This window comes from Protomyctophum parallelum (assembly GCF_964188405.1).
Source record: "Protomyctophum parallelum genome assembly, chromosome: 11".
NCBI lineage: Eukaryota > Metazoa > Chordata > Actinopteri > Myctophiformes > Myctophidae > Protomyctophum > Protomyctophum parallelum.
In genome coordinates, this window is record NC_139707.1 from 14148225 (window position 1) to 14171492 (window position 23268).

At 41.7% G+C, this 23268-nt stretch overlaps 1 protein-coding gene across 6 annotated transcripts in view; it reads left to right on the forward strand.

Moving 5' to 3' along the window:
* The window catches only part of lrrfip1a (leucine rich repeat (in FLII) interacting protein 1a), a 54032-nt gene that overhangs the window by 12298 nt on the left and 18466 nt on the right, over positions 1-23268 (forward strand). For 2 of the 6 annotated variants that reach the window (XM_083777097.1, XM_083777098.1), the window contains exons 2-17: positions 4959-5045; positions 11268-11285; positions 11413-11484; positions 13307-13354; positions 13666-13707; positions 14778-14819; positions 15230-15271; positions 15647-15688; positions 15914-15958; positions 18141-18209; positions 18305-18346; positions 19011-19067; positions 19340-19399; positions 20212-20289; positions 21667-21729; positions 22682-22759. In XM_083777097.1, the coding sequence (XP_083633223.1) occupies positions 4959-5045; positions 11268-11285; positions 11413-11484; positions 13307-13354; positions 13666-13707; positions 14778-14819; positions 15230-15271; positions 15647-15688; positions 15914-15958; positions 18141-18209; positions 18305-18346; positions 19011-19067; positions 19340-19399; positions 20212-20289; positions 21667-21729; positions 22682-22759 (885 nt within the window). The remainder of the gene's footprint in view (positions 1-4958; positions 5046-11267; positions 11286-11412; positions 11485-13306; positions 13355-13665; positions 13708-14777; positions 14820-15229; positions 15272-15646; positions 15689-15913; positions 15959-18140; positions 18210-18304; positions 18347-19010; positions 19068-19339; positions 19400-20211; positions 20290-21666; positions 21730-22681; positions 22760-23268) is intronic. The other 4 variants (XM_083777093.1, XM_083777094.1, XM_083777095.1 and 1 more) reach the window with 4 other exon arrangements.

Consider the following 23268-nt stretch of genomic DNA (forward strand, 5'->3'; position numbering starts at 1 on the left):
GGGGCGCCAGAAACAGAGAGAGGGATAGTGCTGCTAATGAGAGAGAGAGAGGTGTGTGGGGGGGGGATTGCACCACTCAGTTCACACGGGTGTGATTTTTTTTCTTCCACACGGTTTGGTATTGGGCAAGTCATCAGTCATGCACACTAAGTTGACTTTCAGATTTCCTGAGATAACCTTCGGGCACTCAGTGATGCAAGCGCAGTATGTAATGGTTTCATCCATGTCTGTGTGGATGCTCAAATATTGATTAATTCTGAGCATTAACAATATAGAGGTGTTTGTAGACCGGGTGGAACCCAATTGATTGGTGGGGAAACCTCAAGCAAAGGGTGGGAACTTATAACGGTTTTTCCCACAGCTCTCTCACGCAAGAATTGGGTGGGTAGACGTGTCGACAGGGCTACGTGGCCTCTTGTGTATGACTCAGCTCTGTCACTTCCTCTTCAGTCAAGTGCGTTCAAATTGATTGTTTTCAGACTAGTGACAATATCCTGTCCTAGTGTAGGTCTCACTTTAATGAAGTTGTTGCTGGCATTCACCATTCAGAATGTGTGTGTGACTGTGTGCGCGCGGCCGGACGTGCGACCGACCGCGTGCGCGTGTGTGTGTGTGTGTGTGTGTGGAACTAGCAGAACAGAGTTGTGAACCGTAATCAATATAATTAGCAGTGCTGTCACCTTTCATCCACCATAACATGCGGTTTAGCACCTGCCTCAGTAAATGGAACCTACTACCTGCTCTGTTAACTGGGGTTATGAGGTTGAGGTGCTGATTATCATTGTGCGTGCGACGTGCGTGCGTTTTTCCGGTGCTAATCTGGCAAAACGCTGTCCCCTGGTCCAATAGAGCACTGAAGTCTGACGTCACTTTCAGTAGAGGGTGCCAATACACAGGTTCATGTATTTTTAAGTGGTGCAAACCACTTCTACGTCCAGCTTACAATGCCTTGCACGTGTTTGTTTGTTTGTGTGTGTGTCTGTCTGTGTGAGCATGGAACGAGAGAAGTATGTGACATGGCTGCCACCTGCTGGACGCACGGGAGTTGCACCACTTGGTTCACACTGGTGTGATTTTTTTATTTGCATTATAATCCCCATAGGGCGATTTTAGGTCGCTTCATATAAGAACTGTGTTTGAATAATAAACCGACCACCCCGGCCTTTCTGTCAGGGGAGTGGCTGTGCGTCGTTAATGATGTCCATTCATATTTGATACAGCCAGTTTCTGGAGAAAATTGAATTAATGTGGCCGCAAAAACCTTGAAACTACATATGAAGGCAATGTCGCCCGGGGGTTGTTTTACTCGTTTATAGTTATTTTGTTACTCTTTGGGTATATTTGTACCTTTCCACCTTCAGTCGATGCTTCATATCCATATGAGTGAAAAGGCCGGGGTGATCGGTTTATTTTTCAAACACAGTTCTTATATGATGATCTAAAATCCCCCTATGGAGATTACAATGCAAATAAAAAGTACATGAACCTGTGGACTGGCGCCCTCTACTGACAGTGACGTAAGGACTTCGGTGCTCTATCGGTATCAAAATGATAATAAATTCACAGTAGGAGTCAATCAGATTAGGCTGAAACCTTGACATCACAAGCTGGACACATGAAGTCTGAGATCCACAATGCACTAAAAATATTCACACGGTGGCCATTTTGCACTCAAGTCATATAAGTGCCACCGGGGTGTCATTTATTCCCAATCCGCAAGTATGACGTGACGAGAGCAAATTGGCCGCTGTGTGAATATAGTAAATTGGAACCATGCACTCATGTGCATTGCGACATCCACATGATTACATTTTTACTTTAATGCTCTTGATGCCCCTTGTATGGTTGGTTGTTAAGCATATTGCTGGCTCATTGTATAAAATACAATAGATAGTAGTACGATTAGCACAGAGGGATGGCAAACTAATTGCAGATATATTGGTCGTTGCTCAAATAATTGTCTGCGTCAGATGGGTAGTATTTAATTCACCAGGAGGATTCAGAATGTGTCTAATATTTGATCATACGCATATACAACTAACTGAATTTACTTTAAATGTATTTCCTGTCATTGTCTGCATATCCTGCTGTTCACAGCATGGGCCTGTATGGCAAACCCAGCCATCTGTCACCTCAGCAGAAGTACAGTATGTGACCTAGTTCTGCTCTCGAGTTAATGACACTGCTTGTCATTCTATGCAACCACTTTGACTTGACATTAAGATGTCTGGACTGTAGTTTCTTCTCTTCTTCCTGCCTTTGTCCTTACCTCTGTGTTATTATCCAGTAAAGGTAAAGGTAAACTTTATTCGGTGTATTAAAAATAAAAATAAAGGTCTAGTTGCAAACTTGTTGAAGTCCAGTGACAAGCTGACAAGCTCTGTGGCTCATAATTTAGCCACAGATAATGTCATTGAATGGATTGGTTGAACACCAGAGGCTGAGCTTGCCTTTCTGGCCCAGGGGCCACATGCGACCCCCACCTTAATTTAATGAATGGCCCTCAGGTTAATATCAGATTACACGTTCTGCTTCTGCAGGTAGAGCAGCCTCATGGTCAGAAGGTTCCCTGGGTTCAATCCCGGGTTCCTCCTAGCATTGTGTTAAAGTGTCCTTGAGCAAGACACTCCGAACTGCTCCAAATGAGCATTGTGCATGGTTTCCGCCATTCTCGTTTTGTGAATGTGTGTGAATGTAATGCACATTGTAAAATGTTTAGGATAAAAAGTGCTTTAGAAATGCACCATTTACCATTCCATTACAGCCTAGACACAACATGAAACAGACACACGGTTATTCATTGTTTTGATCTTTGAATAGGATGCTGGCTGAGCACATGGACATTAGGAATAAACATTAACAATACAAGGACAATGAGCTTAGACTCATGAGGAAATGCCATTTAATGAATCACTGAATGGGCTAAAGCAAGGACAGGAAGTCACAATCAGTGAGGGTTTGTACACTTCCTGTGTTCCTCCCCTACACATATTTAGCTGTTTGCTGCTGCATATTTCCAGTACTGTTTTTGAGGGGCGCTAGCCCCTCCTATACACAGGTTTAATGTTTGTGTTTAGTTCAATGTTTGTTTTGTAAACGCATTGACAATGAAGGGAAAATTTACGTCAATGTGTCATTTACGTGATATTGTTTATTTATTGTTAATGGCGTTTAATGTTGGCACCGTCTGTTTCATCACCATTACATCACCTAATCAACATGAGATAGACTTTAATATATTAGCGCCCCTCACTTCACACGGGTGTGATCCCCCCCCCCCCCAGATCTTGTTATTTATAAAATATAAAATAATGTCCGATTGCAGAGGAAATCACAGTCAAATCCGTCGGTGATCCTACCCTCTGAGTGTATTACTATAACAGCTCAGCTGAAGCAAATGCTTAGTTAAATGCCTGGCTCAAGAGTACTTAACTCAAGATACCTGCTTAGCGAGGGGAGTTCATTTTAGCCCCACCAGTGGCATGACACTAAGGATGGTGGTGTCGGTCCTCCAATTTGTCCCAAACATCATATCTTTAAAACGATTTAGTGGATGGTCATGACTCTTTCTGTGCTACATACTGTACATAACCCCAGAGGGTGACCTCTACTGATGGTGACCCCATGGCATTTCCAGTAGCACCGGACCAAACTTGCAAATATTATAGGCAGATTCTACAAGGAAATGAGCTGGAATTTGGCGGAAGCGGAAAAAGGACAACTTCCAGGGGAAGTTCAAACACTGGAAGCCCCGCTTCCGGCTAGACACTCTCTGCCTTAGGTTGTGACCAGGCTTTTCTCTTTGCAGATGAGTAAGGCTGCAGTATGAGGCTCGATTTTGGTGGCCCTGTGGCTTTTGCTTTAGCACCCCTCAGCCAATGATGATGATAGTAGGAGGGGTTAATGAGCAGTTACTCCGCCTACGGCACACTAACCCCACCCACAGTACAGCATTCACCAGCCCAGACACATTCTGACAGATGTAGAAGGCACGAAGGAAGTGCTCTCTCTTGCTCCCTCTCTTTCTCTCACACACACACACACACACACACACACACACACACACACACACACACACACACACACACACACACACACACACACACTAAGATAGGTCCTTTTAAGGAAAAGGGCCTGCTTTTGCCAAGTACAGTCTAGTCAATACTCGTAAATATATTATATGTATACACGCAGACGCTCGCTCACACAGATGCACACACATTAACCCATTAAAACCAACTCTATAATTTTAAATTTTTACCATGGCTATTCAAAAATAGCAGATGTACATAGGCCTACATGTCACTAGCTTGTACTGTACATCTGCTATTTTTTTGAAAAAACCTTGAAAGTGTGAAAACTGATTTAGATATAGAGAAGGCATTTGTAGAATCTGTCTCAAGTCTTAATGGGTTAATACAAGTCATGAAGTCAAACATGCTGACAAGACATGGATCACACACACACACACACACACACACACACACACACACACACACACACGGTAGACACAATTACACTGAGTTATGTGTTCCTAGTATCCATCAATAGCATCAATGTCTATTTGTCTATTAATAGCCACCATTTGGCATACATTGTTACTAGTATTATTATACTGTGTTTGATCATTTGGATAGGTGTCCCATGGGGTTGCATGTTGTCTCTGATCCATGATATGACATGAAATGACCACAATGAGACCCTGCAACATTTTCACTGTTGTCATGTTGGCAACGAAACAAAACTGTTGACTTCTTCTGTCTCTAGTCATGACTTGCAAGTTGCAACTTTCCAATCATTCATCGTATCTGTCTAGGAATAGGATTTCTGGTCGCATGTCTTCATCACTTATAGATGTTTGTTACTTGAATTGAACTGCATTAACTTTTCTCTCACTTCTCTCGTCTCTCTCTCTCTCTCTCTCTCTCTCACACTTTCTCTCACATTCCCACTCTCAGGCGGAGGCCAGGCTGGCAGCAAAGAGGGCAGCTAGGGCAGAAGCCAGAGAGATCCGCATGAAGGAACTGGAGAGACAACAGAAAGAGGTACAATTCAGTGCTTCTTAAACTTCTACAAAAGCTCTGTCTGTCTATCTACATCAACTAAAAAAGAATGTTACTTACTGCTAAACATTTTGATGAAGTACAGTATACAAATAGTCCCTATACTGCATCCAACACTCCTATTAAAGCAGTGATGTGCAGAGCAACTTCTTATAGTAACATACAGTTCATTGTTTAAACGTATGTTTACAATTCACAATTTAGGCATTTAGCTGACGGCGACGCTCTTCTCCAGAGCAACTTACAAGTGCGAGATCAAATTAAATATCTTGAACCCTAATCAACAAACGATAATGACCTATCACCTATGTCCACATACTGTCGGTAGTCCTGTGAGTGTTGGGTTTGTTTGTCTCTACACACGCACAAGCAAACCATTTTTTTTTCTGAACCTCGTGTCGTGATGTACAAGTTCAGCTGAACTTCAGAGCCCAGGAATATACCTCAGAATGTTTCTGGAATCTTCTGAAATCTTTGATATTCTGCTTTCCGGTTACATAATCCGTTTCAGAAAGTAATTATACAACACAAATGGCTGGATATTACTGGGTGTCACATTGTGTTGGCTAATAGGAACAAAGGCATGTCCTGTCAACATTACTTTATGTTCTTATAAGCTCAAAGGCTTTGAACTCCTTCAGAGTGAGTTATGGGTCACTGGTGGCATTTCAGGTGGAACTGCAGGTGTTCATTTTCAACCAAATAATGCATTATTTTTGAAAAACAGAAAACTATAGAACTGCCAGTCAGTATAAGGACTTTAGTATCTGCCGCTGTCGCTGACCCAATATCAGTAGTGACTTTACTGATTTCTGGCTTGAAATGTACTGTGACCAGTTGTTATTAATGGTCAGTGACTGTCATGGTATCAAGGTAAACGTAAACTGTAACACACAGCTGCAAGCACACCACTTGCATCAACACTGCAATCGTCGTATCTAGCCTACAGTATGTTGAAACAGGTGGTGAGGTGAAAGTCTGTGCGTACGTGTCAGCCTGTGTGTGTGTGCGTGTGCACATGCACATGCGTGGACTGCTGGTCAGCAGTGTTGCTTGTGTTTTCCTGTGCTCTCTGGTTTAACACGTCTGATCTTCTCTATACCAGGACGTCTGTTGTGTCCACACCTCTCTATTCTTGGCTCGACTTAATCCTGAACATGGAAACACATGTCTGATTCTCGCTCTACAAACTAACTAACCTCACAACGCATAAAAACTACTGCACTGTGTGATGTTAGCATCAAGTGGCTGTGGCTCCAAAACATTCACACTTTCATTTAGCTGATGTTGTCTCATCCAGATTAACTTGCAACGGGAGCAACTGTAGAATCAATTGAAAATCCTAACATCATAAGATGCTATCATTTAGTAATACAAGGTCACACCCGTAGCGCTCGGACAATGTTTCTGTGATCCTAGATGATCAGAATAGTATAAAGAGTAAATAGGCTAAGTCTACCAAACTACCACATGTATGGATGTATTTGTGGACAGCATGTGAAAATATTGTTCTAGTCTAAATCGATAGATAGCATCTTGAAGTGGGAGTCATTGTAGCCTAGTGTGAACCTGCAGCTTAACATGTGAGGTACCTGCAGCTTAACATGTGAGGTTTTCATCTACTTTGATCGCTGCTTTAGCAGACTACTCTCTCTTTAAGACTCATCAGGATTATCTCCTTCTCTGTGCCACAATAATTTTACAATCAAAACACGGGTACATGCACGCATGCACACACACACACACACACACACACACACACACACACACACACACACACACACACACACACACACACACACACACACACACACACACACAGAGTCATACTTAGTGGATTACTGTTAATCTCAGTCTGGTCAGGAGTTAGGTGTGTGCGTGTGTGCGTGCGTGCGCGAAAACCAAAGTAGCTTAGCAGGCTAAGCTAATGTATGGATGCATGCCGAAGACTGGACCCAAGACAGAATCATCTGGATATTAAGTATGGATGCATGCTGAAGAGGGATCTAATGCAGTATTATCAGCAGTGTCACTCACGCCCGTGCTCACGTCCGTAGCTCGGAGATTGAGAGTCACAGTTCACTCCAGACACGCTGCAATGTCTGTTTTAGTGTGTTGGGCTGTGGGTGAGACACCTCGTGACTGAGGGCAACAAAACAAAGGCTGGACGACAGTTGGCATGCAGGGACGTAGGTGGGTGAGAGCAGCCTTCAATAGGTGCCCACGAAATCCTCTGCTGAAAAAGGGAGTCTCGGTGAGTTAAGCAGTAGCCTACATGATGAACGTGTTTTGGGCAATTGTGAACATCTGTTGAGACTTGGAGATGAATATGGCTTATCGTTCACATACTAATTTGTTGACCAGACATATATTGGACAATATGCTAGCCGAGTACTTAATTCCGTTCTGACTTTGAATTACTTTTGAACTCCTGGTGTTTGATTGAGTTGGATGCAAATGTGAACAAGGAAACAATTAAATGCAATGTTTGTTGATGACACCTGCAAACTCTGTCTGCAGGTGTCATATTAGCTGAAAATTAGATCTATAATGTGGTACACATATAAATTCCAATACATAGAATTGACAGGTATTCAGTACAGCATATAAAAGTACTGCTTTCCCAACGATATGATGCATTGTGTTAAGTGTTACATTGTTATTTAAGCTGCCTACGAAAACCTTTTTTAATCACATCCTCCTTGAAAATAATATTTCTCACTTGCTTGCCTTGATGGTGAGGTTACCTTCATTAAAGATCTGCTGACTGATTCCAGAGCTGGCACTGCAGGGAGACTTATAGTGAAGATGAGAGCGGACTAGACATGCTGACTAATGTAGAACTATGTTCTGCTGCGATAAGTGATTCCTAATGTCAGAGCCTGACCTTTCACCGTGTGAATGAAGACGAGGGATTCTATGTGGACAAGAGCCCAAAGTCTAGAACAGGGGTCCCCAAACTTTTTCCTGTGAGGGCCACATAACTTTTCCCTTCTCTGATGGGGGCCGGGGTCAGTTTGTAACAGAAAAAGTGTGACGATCGCAGGGGTGCCTAAACGTAAACATAATTTTTTTTCCAGAAAGCCACACATAACCAAATATTAATAACCAGTGCACGTACTGTACATGCAGCACTACAGGGCTGCATAGTGCATGTACTGTACATGCAGCAGTGCCAGGGTTTCCTGCACAATGTTGTTGGCATGGCGCTGCGCCATGCTTGAAATAAATCGCGCCATGCCAAGCTGTTTTTTTGTTTGAGGCCAGGGGCCTAGTGAATCATGGTGTGTGTGATATGAAATGTCCAGTACCTCCCCAGTGCCTCCCCAAGTGCCACCCCAGTGTCTGCCCTGCAGTGTCTGCCCAGTGTCTGCAAAGTGCCTCCCCAGTGTCCCCCTGAGTGCCTCCCCAATGTCTCCCAGTGCCTCCCCAGTGTCCCCCCGAGTGCCTCCCCAGTGTCTCCCCAGTGCCTCCCCAGTGTCTCCCCAGTGCCTCCCAGTGTCCCCCTGAGTGCCTCCCCAGTGTCCCCCTGAGTGTCTCCCCAGTGCCTCCCAGTGCCTCCCTAGTGTCTCCCCAGTGCCTCCCCAGTGTCCCCCTGAGTGTCTCCCCAGTGCCTCCCAGTGTCCCCCTGAGTGCCTCCCCAGTGTCTCCCAAGTGCCTCCCCAGTGTCTTCCCAGTGTCCCCCTGAGTGCCTCCCCAGTGCCTCCCCAGTGTCTCCCCAGTGCCTCCCAGTGTCCCCCTGAGTGCCTCCCCAGTGCCTCCCCAGTGCCTCCCCAGTGTCTCCCCAGTGCCTCCCTGAGTGACTCCCCAGTGTCCCCTCAGTGCCTCCCCAGTGTCCCCTCAGTGCCTCCCCAGTGTCCCCCTGAGTGCCTCCCCAGTGTCTCCCCAGTGCCTGCCCAGCGTCCCCCAGTGTCCCCCCAGTGCCTCCCCAGTGTCTCCAATAGCAATACAAGAGCAATAATACAAATTAATCTTAATTTATTAATCTAATTATTTGCTCTCATCCAGTGCTAATGAAAAAATAAAATAAAATCCTATATTTTGGCTATTAAATATAAAAATATGCTTGAGGCAGGCGGGCAGGCGGGCCGTAGTTTGGGGACCCCTGGTCTAGAACAATAATAGCTGAGATAATCAAAGTTACTGTGTGTATAACCTGTATATATACACTGTGCATAGAGGTCAGGTCAGAGGACATGGACTTTTGCCAGATTTTCAAATAAACCCATCCATATATTGGGCCAGCACAAGAGGTACAGTAGACCATGGTGCTAAATTTGAATTACAGGTTTAATTGGCCCTTTGGATGTACGGATTTATGGAGGGTGTAAATGTGGGTGAAACAACATTGGCTGGTACAGAATACTACAGATAGGAGTTGCAATTCCATCCAGCTGAAATTCATGAATCTGAAGAAAAGAGCTGATCAACAACCAATGAACGATCCCAGTTTGTATGATAGTTTATTTAACCTCTGGTCCTGGAACAGAGACGAGGTTTAAAGGCTTTAAAATCCAGTTCTTATAGGCCATCAGTGGGAAAGTGTTTATAATGTAGTCATATAAAATATGACTATTTATTCATACAGAAACATGGTTGCTGGGAATGTAGATTGAATGTTCTTATAGACTGAATGTTCAAAGTATCTTGCTAATGAAATTGAGGTCATGGTCAAAATGAGTCATAGTTGCTGTTTTAAGGTTGTCTGGTATGATTCAGGATATGAAGATTTTTTTTTGCACATGATAGCAATGTCCAAGACATGAGCCTTTTAGTGTTGTTTAGTGTTTTTACTGTTGGAGAACCAGAGTTGAGCTATTGATTGGAAGTCCAGTGCTGGCAAGTGTTCTTTCTAGACCCCGGTTTTTGGCATTTGTGGAAAGGTGTGTGAGTTCATGAATAAGTTGATCTGCTAATCATTGACCAGTAGAACCACCAGACACCAAGCATTACCGAGGCCTTGGTTCTGATGACTAAATCAAAACGGGCTTTAAGATACTGTAAATTTAAGGCCTATTCATAGTCTGGATTTTCGGTGGTGAGGTGACCACCGGAGCTGAAATAACGTTGAGTGGAGGTGAGTAAAAACAGAGAAGGGCTGGAGCGGTGGCGGTAGTTTGCTCTTCACCGCGGCTCGTGACGTCATGTTGTAGTTCCCCACCACTGAAAATCCAGACTATGTATGAGCCTTGCCCTTTACTCATCTGTAACGGATAAACTCCCCACTGTCTTGGTCATTTGGACATTATTAATCTGCTTTGTCCTTTGTTCGTTTCATCTGTCAGTTTGTGACTGTATATGTTGATCATTGTGTGTGTGTATTGATATTTCATGCAAGACCACACAGCAGGTGACAACAAAGCATGTTCAGTAGTATTCTGAATGAATGAAAATGGAACTTTGTTTTTTATTAACCTGAAGATTCTTCATGGATTGGATATTATTATATTTGGTCAGTAAAGAATGCCTCTGTGTACCGCTACTTCCTATGTGCTTGCAGATTATCTTCCGCTACAGTAAATGTTTATAACCGAAAACCTGTTTATCCAACTAACACAAAGATTGCCCTGAAAGGCAAACTCAACCTTGCTTCATGTAAACGGCACAGTAAGTGGTTGCGATACAGACCCAATTATGTTTTTTGGTGGTGTTATATGATTATCCTGCTAGCCATTGCCAGAAAGTAATGTAGACAATACATAATGCAATGCATTAATGTTAATTGTCTAAATGGCATCTGTGGTTTTGCGTTATTTTTTCTTCTCCATACTAGCTTAAAATACTATGGATGACATAATAAAATCAGACATATTTCCAAGTGGTACAGAATTTTATGACACATGAAGTTGGCAACTTGGCATCAAATACAACAAAACTAAACAATATAATTTGTGTTAAAAGAAAGAAACAAAACAAACATTTGATATGTTAAACAGTTGTGATAATGTTCTGACACTTTCCAGCAGCCATTTGACCTTTTGTATTAATTATTCTTACAAGAGAGCAGCTTGATGTCAACTCTTTCACTCTGTTCCACTTCCTGCATTCCCTTTAAATGCTTGTGTTTATTTGATATTTGTCTTTTTTCCACTGTTTTCATTTAGCCAGTTTATTTATACATCTTTTCTGCTTGCTTCCATATCTTTTATTTCTCCCTCGTGTCCTGGCTCATCTTCTTTCTTCTTCGTTGCTGATGGTGTGTAGATCTTTCAGGTCCAGAAGGTAGGCCTTGTCAACCCCCTAGCCTTTCATTATCATTTGATTTTATTTCATTTGTTTAAAATGTCTGTCTGCAGGACTCTGTCTGTTTTCATGTACTCATGCCTCTTCTCTTCTCGGGTTCAATTAGAAATATTATGGCTTGGACACCAAAGTGGAGGACAAAGGGGACGGAAAGTGGGCCGATATAGAGCAATGGATGGTACAGTTTTTTTGTGCTGAGAAATGGACACTAACAATATGCCTCCTTTTAGCATGTTGTTGATGTAAGCTTTTACACACAGTGCGGTATGCTGTAGAATGTCGGATAATTCCTGTTAAGGCTTGTTATGACAAAGCCAATTGCAACATAATCAAGGCTGGCTCATACAAATAATTATCTGTGTGCCAGGGTCTGTTTGGGTTTTAATCTGAATAACCTTGTCTTTAGTATGTTTGTAAATGCATGGGTTTTATCACATTGACTATGCAGCTATTTTTATTTTATTTGTCCCACAGGATTGTGGGAGGTTGAACCATTTGAGATGCTCAGTGTGTTTTTTTAACTAACCATAGCCCTACATCTAACTATTTCCTACATCAAACAAGCCATCTACATTGGAAAGAAATACTATGCTGCATAAGTGCATATATACAATTCATATATCATAAAATAGCATGCCGTTTCCTTGAATATCAGCTGATAATTTGAGTATCTTACTTTTTCACGAGTTACGAGTGCATTCCTGGCAAATCCCAAGGGGGGAAATAAGAGCACAATACATGATTTCTACAGTACAAATATAGTACAACTACACTGGGGGACAAATGTTCCACCAACAGTAGAAAGTGGAACTTTTACAACGTTGGATCAGTTGTTAAAGGTTTTATGACATTAATTTTCATTTCTTTTTCTTTTTCTTTTTTCTTTTAGGTTTTATGACCTCAATTACACCCAAAAAACCTGAACTTTGAACATTCAGTGGATTTTCTGTGGTCTGAAGTTTTCTTTGGGGTTTGGAAGCCTTTTGAGCTACAATGAAAACACACAGTGAAAACAGTGACATCTGCTGGCAAATCCCATTGACATATATGGGATTTGCAGGGTCTTACATCACTTACTGCCGGCAAATCAGAGCACCTGTTTGAGCCAGAAAACCCCAGATCACAGAAAATCTACTGAATGTTAAAAGTTCATGTTTTTTGGGTGCAATTGAGATTAGAAAACCTAAAAAAAATAAGAACAATTCCAAAACCTTTTTTTTAATGTCACAATCACTTTAAGATATTGTTTTCATGTAGTGGTTTGGTGGGAGTAGCATTGTGTTTCTGTGGAAGCCGCAGTATCAGGACGAATGCTAATGGTGTTTGTGCAACATGTTTGTCTGTGTGTTGATTGGATTACTGACTATACTGCATCACTGTTGGTTACTGCATGTGGATAGTTGAAACAGTGTGTGTACTTACCATCAACGCTATTGGTTTGAAACCTGGTTCTTGAATTCCTGTTGTTTATAAAATAACAAAAACATTGGTGGTTGTTTTAAAAATTAACATTATGTACAAACCAGAAGGTGATATATTGGTGTATGCTGAGGGCCCTTCCAGATGTGAATTGGAGATAATTTAATCCCTTGGAGAAGTTCTGATCTAGGGCTGCACATTTAAACATGTTACAATGTTACACTTTAATTTCTACTATAAATTATCACATAATATTGGCATTTGAACAAAATGGGATAATTTAATTAAAGCAATGAAAAGCATACGATTCTAATAGGATCATGTTTAAATGTTTTCCCATAACCATTGAGATTATTGTAATACCACAATATCTAGACAAAATAATGTTATTTCCTCCTGAAATTGTGCAGCCCTGTTCAACTCCCATCATCCCACCATCTCTGGTTGAACATACTTTCCCACCTCTTTTCTTTGCATCTAATCTCTCCATCTCTCTTTTCTTTTCCTTCCATCTCTCCTTCCTTTCATTCCATCTCTTTATCTCTTCTTCCTTTCACTCCATCTCTCCTTCCTTTCTCCAGGAGGACAGTGAGAAATGCTCACGTTCTTCATCTGCACGGATACAGACGGTTTGTAAACCCTCCCTCTCTTCCCCCTCTGCTCATTGCATCTGTTTCATCCTTCCAACCCAATCCGACCAAATGGGAAATGTAGTTCTGTAGGGCCAGTGACATAAACACTTTGCATATTATTGGCATATCAGCAGTATGGGAATTCTAACACATTTAAGTCAAATGCTGTCTTTGAAAAGTATCCTGTTCATATGGGGTATTCGAACAAGAAGCTCTAAAAAGTTATATTGGTTTGCGGTTCTCTGTTTGAACTTCCCCATCTCTCCTTCCTTCCTTCCCAACTCTCCATCTCTCCTTCCTTTTTCCAGGATGACAGTGATAGGTACTCACGCTCTTCACGGATACAGCCGGTTTGTAAACTCCCCCTCTCTTTTTTTCCTCCAAAATTTAGAGTAGCCAATTATTTGTTTTTACCACTTGTCACCATTTAGTCATAACTGCCTAACGGCTCTGTGCACAACTGTAGTCCCAGTTTTCAGAAGGTGTCATACCTATTTCCTGTTCCAATTAATTTTCACATGGCTTTGTTTGTTTGGCTTGTCAGCAGGTTTGAACCCGAAACACACAACATACCTTCACATGTGTTTCCATAGTTCAGATCTGCTGCTGAGCCAATCAAACAAAACTATGGGAAAATGAACTGGAATAGGAAACTACAGTTAATAATACAGATGCTATTGATACTCCACACATTTCTGTATTGTCACTGATATTGTTACCCACTGGTACACCTGCCAAGTGAGGAGCCCCATACCGCGAGGCCATTTATTGTCCATTCTGCTCCCTCCGTTCTGCCATAGGGCAGGCAGTACGAGTTGCTAGTGCAGCAACAAAGGTCACCCTCCTGGTCCTCCACACCGACTTCCCCGTTCGTATAGAGTAGAAGATCGGTCAAGCTGGTCACGATGGATTCGAACCCTACTGAACCCTCCTTTTCTTTCCCCTCTACTCCCGCTGTTGCATCTTTCATCCTTTATCCAACCACATGGGAAATGTAGTTGTGTTTGGGCAATGGGCATTATTATACTATAATTAACGGAATCTGACACAAAATGTGTCCATGGCATAGCTTGGACAGCATCTGACGTTTGTTCAGAGTCTTGACTGGTTAACCCAACCTGTCGGCTTAACTGATTGGTGAAGCTTTGTATATGACATGTTTCGCATAGCAGTATAAATGGAATGACTTGCATCGTTCCTGACATAGGGCCCCATTGTATGGGTATGTGTCAACGCATGCTGTGTTTGTGGGCAGATGTTCACTAAACCATTGAGAATGTTTTGCTCTAATTGTGTGGCATCAATATGGAATCAATAAAGATTTATTCTGATTCTGAACTGAACTCCCATCATCCATCTCTCAGTTTGAACTTTCCCATTTCTATTTTCCTTTCACTCCATCTCTCCATCCTTTCTCCAGGAGGACAGTGAGAGATACTCACGTTCTTCAAGGATACAGCCGGTTTGTACCTTCCTCTCTTTACCCTCTGCCCATGTATCTTTCATCCTTCTTCCTATCTGTCCAACCACATGGGAAATGTAGTCCATATCTATTCTAAGTTTCCAACATGAAGACTAGGGATATTGGTATATCACTGAAATTGATTAAATACATTTTCACATCAAAGCATGCTGTGTATGAAAGGGATCATGTTCAAATGTTCCCAAAAACCATTTAGATCTTAATACCACTATCTGGACAAATTCAATAATGTAATTGTATCCTGCAAATCATGCAGCCCTGCTCAAATCCCATCATCCATCTCTGTTTAACTTTCCAATCGGTCTATTCCATTCATTCCATCTCTCCATCTCTTCATTTCCATCTCTCCTTCCTTCCCATCTCTCCATCTCTCTCCATCCTTTCTCCAGGAGGACAGTGAGAGATACTCACGTTCTTCACGGATACAGCCGGTTCGTAAACCCTTCCTCTCCTTCCATTCTACCCATACTGTTGCATCTTTTATCATTTCATTCAGTATGGAAATCGGTGACATAACTAACTAGGGATATTGGCATATCGGCAACATTGAATATTTACATTTTCATGTCAAAGCATGGCGTGTTTGAAAAGGATCATGTTCGAATGTTCCCCAAAACCATTTAGATCACAATACCTGGACAAATACAATATTCTTTAATATAAAAAATAATAATAATATAATTAGCCCTGGTCAACTCCCATCATCAATCTTGGTTTGAACTTTCCAATCTGTCTATTCCTTTCATTCCATCTCTACATATTCCTTCATTCCTTTGCATCTCTCCATCTCTCCTTCGTTTCTCCAGGAGGACAGTGAGCGATACTCACGTTCTTCACGGATACAGACGGTTTGTAAAGCCTGCCTCTCTTTCCACTCTGCTCATAGTCATACTGTTGCATCTTTCAATGTGAAAACAAGCATTTGTTTTGCCATCAATTGTACATTAAACTGCATTTCACTCCAGCAGGTTATACCTGTTATTCACAGTCTGATTATGTTACCACGGGTAACCAATCATCCATTTGTTACCATTGTCAAACCCTGACCTTCCACCTCCATCCTTCTCCCACAGATCTCGGACGATGATGAACGGATGTCCGTGAGCAGCAGTGTGAGGGTCAGTATGTACATTGTGTGTGTGTGTGTGTGTGTGTGTGTGTGTGTGTGTGTGTGTGTGTGTGTGTGTGCGTCCGTGTCCGTCCGTCCAGGCTTTCAAATTCTACACAACTCCTGCTGAGGCTTATGATGAAATCCAAGATGGTACTAAGACAGATAATACACTTGTTGTTGGAAGTTCAATGGTTGCTGCTCAAATAACTACGGTAATCTAATAAGAATCCAGTCAACATACAGTACACCAGAGAGGTAGTTCATGCTAAATCATCTTTATGGACTCAATTCCACAGTGGAATTGAATGTAGATTGTTCGTTGCAGAACGACATATCAAATTAAATTAGATTTATTTGTAGAATGAGCTGAAATTTTAATCTAACACATACTGTGGTAGATTATAATATCACAGTGTGTACTGTAGTTGCACAAACTGGCACTTATGTTCTGTTAAATATTTCTTCCTTCTTTGGGAGTTCTATCTCTATCCCATTCCTGTCTGGAATCAACAAAGGTTTGATGTGATTTCTTTATTGCACAGTCAGATCTTGATGGAATAGGGGCCTGTGGTGGAGGGGTAAGGGTTGTGCATCTTTTTTTCATTACAAAGTAAGTTTTGTCACTGACCTTAGTTGTTACATGTTATGGATGAACAACACATCATTAGATTGATGCAGATGATGATAACGATGATGATGAAGACAATGACAAAATAGTGGTTTAGATTCTCAGCTCCCTTGATGGCCTGTTAGAACGCTCTTTCCTCTCCCTTACACTGTCTCCTTCTCAGCTTTCCTACCGCCTGTGACCTGTCTCTCCTAAACCGTCACCTGCTAAAATGTCCTACCATCTGTAGCTACTACACTTGTCTCTTGGTTTGCCTACCATCTGTTTTCCATAGACTATAGTCTCCTTCTCAGCTTTCCTACTGTCTGTATCTCTTATTTAATAGTAAAGTCAGGTCATTCAAAAATAAAAAAATCTGAATTGAAAGGAGACAATTCTACAGTATTTAGTCAGTTACCTAGTTCTGTTAATTAACCCATTTAGGACTGAGGCTGAAAACTAAATCCAGACCTAAGTTTTCTGAAATCCTTCAATTATTTATTCAAAAATAACAAAGAAAATGTATGTTGATATACTGTATATAGCAGCAACTACCCCAAAGGGGTTCCCGTCCTGAAAGGTACAGTTACAAAAAGGGGTTCTGTTTTATTTCATTTGGCGTGACCACCAGACTTAATCGCTTCAAAGGCATTTGAACCATGTTTGTGCCCGCCTGTACACACACACACACACACACTCACACACACACACACACACACACACACACACACACACACACACACACACACACACACACACACACACACACACACACACACTTACACTCACACACACACACACACACACACACACACACACTCACACACACACACACTTACACTCACACACACACACACACACACACGCACACACAGCTCTATTTTAGGCTCAGATCTCAAATATGGGGTCATATTTATACTATGATAAGATCAATTTAGAACAGGATCATGGGCATCAGAGGTGTGTGTGTCTGGCTCAGTCCATAATGGGTCAAGTTGGTGTTGGCATGTGTATTGATGGAAATACACATGCCAAATCTGGAATAGTGAAGGATCTATTGAGGCGTGTCTGTGTGCGTGCGTGCGTGCATGCATGCGTGTGTGTGTGTGTGTGTGTGTGCATACTATACCCTACTACAGTGTGTCTCTATTCTTGAGCTTGATTAATCTGTTTTTACGTCTGGAGACTCCTGTCCAGGGCAGGCTTCCTTGCCTCCTGCAGGAGACTTGGCTCAGATCTGAACCTATTAGATTAGGTGTTAGTGACCTGCATGCCCTTTGCTGATGTCGACCTTGGCTTCCGCATGAAAGGAGTATGCTCTAAATAGGGCGACCCCTATCCTTGAGCTTCATCAATATGACATTATGAGTGCGTGTTGGGGTTAATGAGATGCATGGACTGATCAATAGCTGGTACAGTGAAACCCATTAATAATGAGTTGTTTAGCTTTCGTCTCGAGTAAGACGTTAACATACGTCCGCCAATGAACGGCTAAGCATGTTGGGTATAATGTGGTGATGTGAGTGACCACTGGACTGGGTCAAAAACCACCAAATACACTGTTACTTCCTTTCCCCTGTAGAGCTCCTCCTCTCACTCACATAAGAAGTCAAAGAAGAAGAAGAAATCCAAACATAAAGACAGAGAAGACGTATGTAAAACCTCACCCTAGAAGTGGCGTCATTGAACAACAAATGAGGACGTTTCATCACCCATAACCCATTAACCATTGCTCTCTGTTCACAGAGTAATGGCTATGATGATGAATCCCGTGTGGTGTCCAGTCGGGTTAGTGCAGTTAATAGTACAGTGTGTACACTCAGTACAGTTAAGTTAATAGAAGTTAGTGTAGTTGTTGTAGATGTTGGTTGAACTGGCCCTTGTGGTCTGTTCTAAACGGGAGCTATGGGTAAATTGACAGCATCAGACAATATGAAGAACATCACTCATATTTACCCAAACCTGAACCCACTAATTAGTCCTACTTTTGAAGAATGGAGAAGCTTGATGCCAACATTCTGAAGTTTTTGACATTGGCAATGTCTCAAGTTCTCAATAATGGAAGAGTACTGTAGGGAAACCAGCAGATTGATTGATTACTTGACAAGATTGATTGATAACAGTACAGGTAGTACAGTCAAAGATTATGCTAAAAGGATTACACAAAAAGCCCCAGGAGGCTTGTTTCCATTGTGGTCCATTGTACTCAATTCATCAGTAGTTGTATTGCATTACATACTCCCATACAAATCGGTTAAATTAAGTTTTAGTCATATAAAATAAGTTCCCGGTTGTAGCATTAATTAATTCAGGTAGCATCCCACTGAATTCACATGTAGTACAATGTAGTATTTTGCAGTGTTTGTACTTTGTGATTTCTTCAGGAATGTTGTGTGTTTTATCCAGTTTATCCAGTTCTTCATATTTATGTCCTGTTGTGTTGTTCTGTCAGAGTTCCAGATTAAGTGATGAGAGCAGAGCATCTCGCTCCTCCAAGTTAGACTTGACGGTGGGTTCCAATCCAACTTCATTTATGCTCCGTCCGTTGTATCAGTGTGGTTTGGCAATTTGTTCTTTTTGGCAAGTGACACCCTCAAACGATGTAGTATAAATTATGCTTCACAGGTCGGCATATCACAGTATTCATAACACAGTATTTTATATGGTGTGATACTGACATGTTTTCTTTACATTTTCTTAATTATCCAAGTCATCTGTTCTTTTTCTTTTACGTCGCTGACCTTTGATGTGTGTCTGGTGGTCTCTTCTTTAAACCTCCAGAGCTCCAGATTGATTGATGACACCAGGGTGTTGCGTTCTTCGAGACTAGACCTACAACCAGTGTGTACTTCTGCTCAGTAAACCGCTGGTGTTATGCTAAGTTGCTAACGCTTCTACTGTGCTAACTACTGACACAAGTGTGTGTTGCAGTTTGTGTGTAGTTTTAACTTGCGTGTTGTTTTTGAGCTCCACTATATTGTCTGTTAGGCTACTGTATAACTTAATGAAATGTGTTGGTGAGTTTTGAACTCACCTGCTCACTTTTGAGCAATAAAGAGTCCGATTGGAGAGACGTGGACGACAAAGGAGCCATACCATGTCATGGGTTCAAATCCACCTCATGTACTAGACAGGACAGCGCATGCTGTCCACCCCTTTGCTTTGTCTTCTGTCATTCTTCACTGTCCTCTCCAATGAGGTTCCAAATTCCAATGCATTCAAATATACCTTCTAAGAAGAACTGGAGTGAATCCAGAGTTTGGTGACGTTGGAATAAGGAAGAGGCATGCAGTGGTGCATGCAGTGGTGTATGCATTCCATCTTGCTGTGTATCTGTATCAGTGGGATTAATGACACTGTTGTATATAGGTCGGATAGTGCATTGGTCTTGCTTTAGTGCACGCCACTGAGTGTGTGAGTGCATGTTCTGTTTCGCTGGTTTAGCTGTACTTGATATTGACAATAATCATATAACAATAATATTACAATCATAGTTATTTGCAATTGTATTAATAGGAAACAAAATAATTGTGAGGTGCTGTTTGACCTTTGACATTATCAGCTTCCTGGTGCATGCGTTCACTCCTACCTTCTCATTTCCTGTTACACATTTATCTTCTTCTCGTCTCTTCTCTTCTCGTTCATTCCCTCAGGCATCTTATGCGTCCTCTGACCTGTACAGTCACAATGGACTGTCCTCCAGACAGGGCTTAACGTACAACGGCTATCAGGTCAGTACAGGCTGACGGACAGACTAACAGATATGCAGGCAGATAGACTCACACCACACAGAGAAGACACAGTGACACGCACATACTGTACATGTGTACTACACACACACACACACTTGCTATTTCCTGGCTCATTCATACGCTCTCTCCTCGTGGTGGTTTCAGTTATCCGGCCTCCTCAGTCGCATCACCTACCAGCACCAGCGTAGGGTCAGTTACCAGACCTTTGACCTTTAACTCAGCACAGCGCCCCCCTTTGCCACTGTCACTGTCTGACTTTCACCTGTCACTTGTGTATGTCACTCTCATCACTTTAGCCCTGTTTCTCCCCTGAATTATTCCACGCGTTTCCAGGGTGTCTAACTTCACGTTTGGTCAAATTTAGCCAGGCAGGTTATTTTACAGTACAGTATGAAGTAGCGGGTCATTCTGTAATTAAATGGTAAGTGCAAGTTAAAGCAGCAATCCATAACTAACGCAAACGTTATGATGATGAAATTAGACACTAAAGTACAGTAGCATACAATGTTATTACGATATGAGTATTGGCTAACAGTAACCGCCGTGTGTTTCCGCTTGTGCAACCAGGAAATGTGACCCTATGCCTCTTGGTGGGAGAACATATCTTCATACAATGCCAAACATTTATCAATAGAGTATGGAGAGAGTCTCTAGAAACCTCAAACGTGGCAGATTTCTTGTTACTAATCACAGAAATGGACTTATCCTCATGGCTATGAAGCCTTCATTAAGATGTAATGCGAGTAATAATGTCATGCAACCGCTGTATACTCATGTACAGGCAAATTAGACAATCAAGCTCACATTCCTGGCCCCTAGTTGACTTCTAAGTTCAGGAAACTTACATGATATATTGTTCCTATAAAGTCCAAATAAGGATGACATGAGAAATATATCAGCAAAGCATAACATCAACAAAATATCACATCACATTCAGAAATATATTATATATACAGTATATATACAAATTAAACTAATTGGTCACTATTTAGAGATTATAGACATTTTTCAACATTGAGTGGATTCATACGACAATGTACTAATTCAAATTTATCCCAGATTGGAGCTTTAATCGTGTATGTACTGTATGTACCAGGCAATCGACTGACTCCTCCACACATGGCAAATTAGCTGTACTGTAAAATAATCTAACCCTTTGATATTCAAAAGCACAGCACTTGTAGTTTGTGGAGGGAAACTTTTGCGAAGCACTAGATAAAGGCTCATGTTTAAACACGGACTAAAGAGCATGTTGTCAAATCTCTAGCAAAGGAATGGTGAAGTGATATCTGTTCCCATCAACTGTACTACTAGTCTGTTACAATGTGTGTGTATGTGTGTGCAATGCATCTGCAGAACTCCCTGTATGAGGACAGTCTTTACAGTGGTTCTAGACGAGTGACTGCCTCCAACACTCGCGTAAGATCGTTTACGGATTATGGGATGGTTTGGTTTGATGTGCATGAAGTTTTGGTTGTGTTCTGTCGTGGTTTGCCCCATTTCAAGTTGTTATTACTGACTGACTAATCTACAGTATATGAAGCTCAGAGTGATACAATTTGTTTTTTTGGGGAAAAATGGGAGCTCCGTTCCAATCGTGCTAGAGCAGCGATGGCCTAAACAAGGGTAGAGGAGCGTGTTTTGTAAAGGCTGACGTGCCCTTGAGCAAGGCACTGAGCCCCCAACTCCTCCACTTATAAATACATTACTACAATAAACTACAAAAAGAGTCGTTGAGCAAGGTATTAATTTTCAACCCAACGATCCTTCACTGGCTCCTCTACATAGAGGCTGGAAAACAACAATAATAACGTTTGTAATTAATACAGCATTAACATTAACAGTATGATGTTTAGTGTGTTTCATGCTGTGTCTGCAAGTTGTCTATTTACTCCTGTAAGGGAACTGTTTCACTGATGAGATTGTCATTTATGAGTTTGTTTGCGGTGTTGGAATTTAGATGACTTTGCTTCCAATTCGTTTTTAAAACGTGTCGGTACTGTAGGTTAGATAATTGTTCTAATCACGGACTGTGACTGTTATTTTCGTCGGCATGGGTGTTCTGCAAAGTGTGTGTGTGTGTATGTGTGTGTGTGTGTGTGTGCGTGTGTGTGTGTGTGTGTGTGAGCGTGTGTGTGCGAACACATGTGAGACAGCATTAATCTGCTTGCATGAGTGTTTGTCCATACGAATAACACACAAAGTGTATGTGCTTTTATTATGTAAATATGGACATAAACTTGTACGTGTGTATGCATAGTGTACGTGTGTGTGTGCGCGAGCATGTATGTATGTACACTGTACAGTATGTGCGTGTGCATACATCTACTGTGTACACACACCAAGACAGCAGTATTCTCTCTCTCTCCAGCCATCTGAGTACACTAGCTACCGTGGTCCCAGTTCCAGAACCTCCTCTAGGGCCAATTCAGCTCGTACCAGCCCAGTGGTGAGCCCCCCTCCTCCAGAACCTTTTAGGCTTTGTAAACACACAAAAAATCTCAAAGGGCAAATAACTTAAATATACAAAGTATTACTAAAACATACACAGACATGACTGACAATGACCTTATATTTTTGCAATGTTTTGCTCTAAATGCCCCAAATCGGGACTTCACTTTGGAATGGACGCTGCACTTACGGTCACCAAAGCTTTTGGATGTCGTACAGTGGCTGATTTGTGTCACACTTTGTCACAAATGAATTGTGGGATGATGTGCTACAGTGTATATGTAGTACATTTGAACAGAAAATCCCTGCTGTGGTTTACGTTTAGAAATGGTTTGTGTAACAGTTTAGTTCAGTACATGACACATGACATGGCTTCAGAATACATATTATATTAACTTACAGTAGATAGACTTAGAGTACGTACTTATGACAACTTGTTCCATATCAATCTGATGTACATGAGGTGATAAGCAGTGACATGTTATCCCTTTTAGTTCATGAGATTCA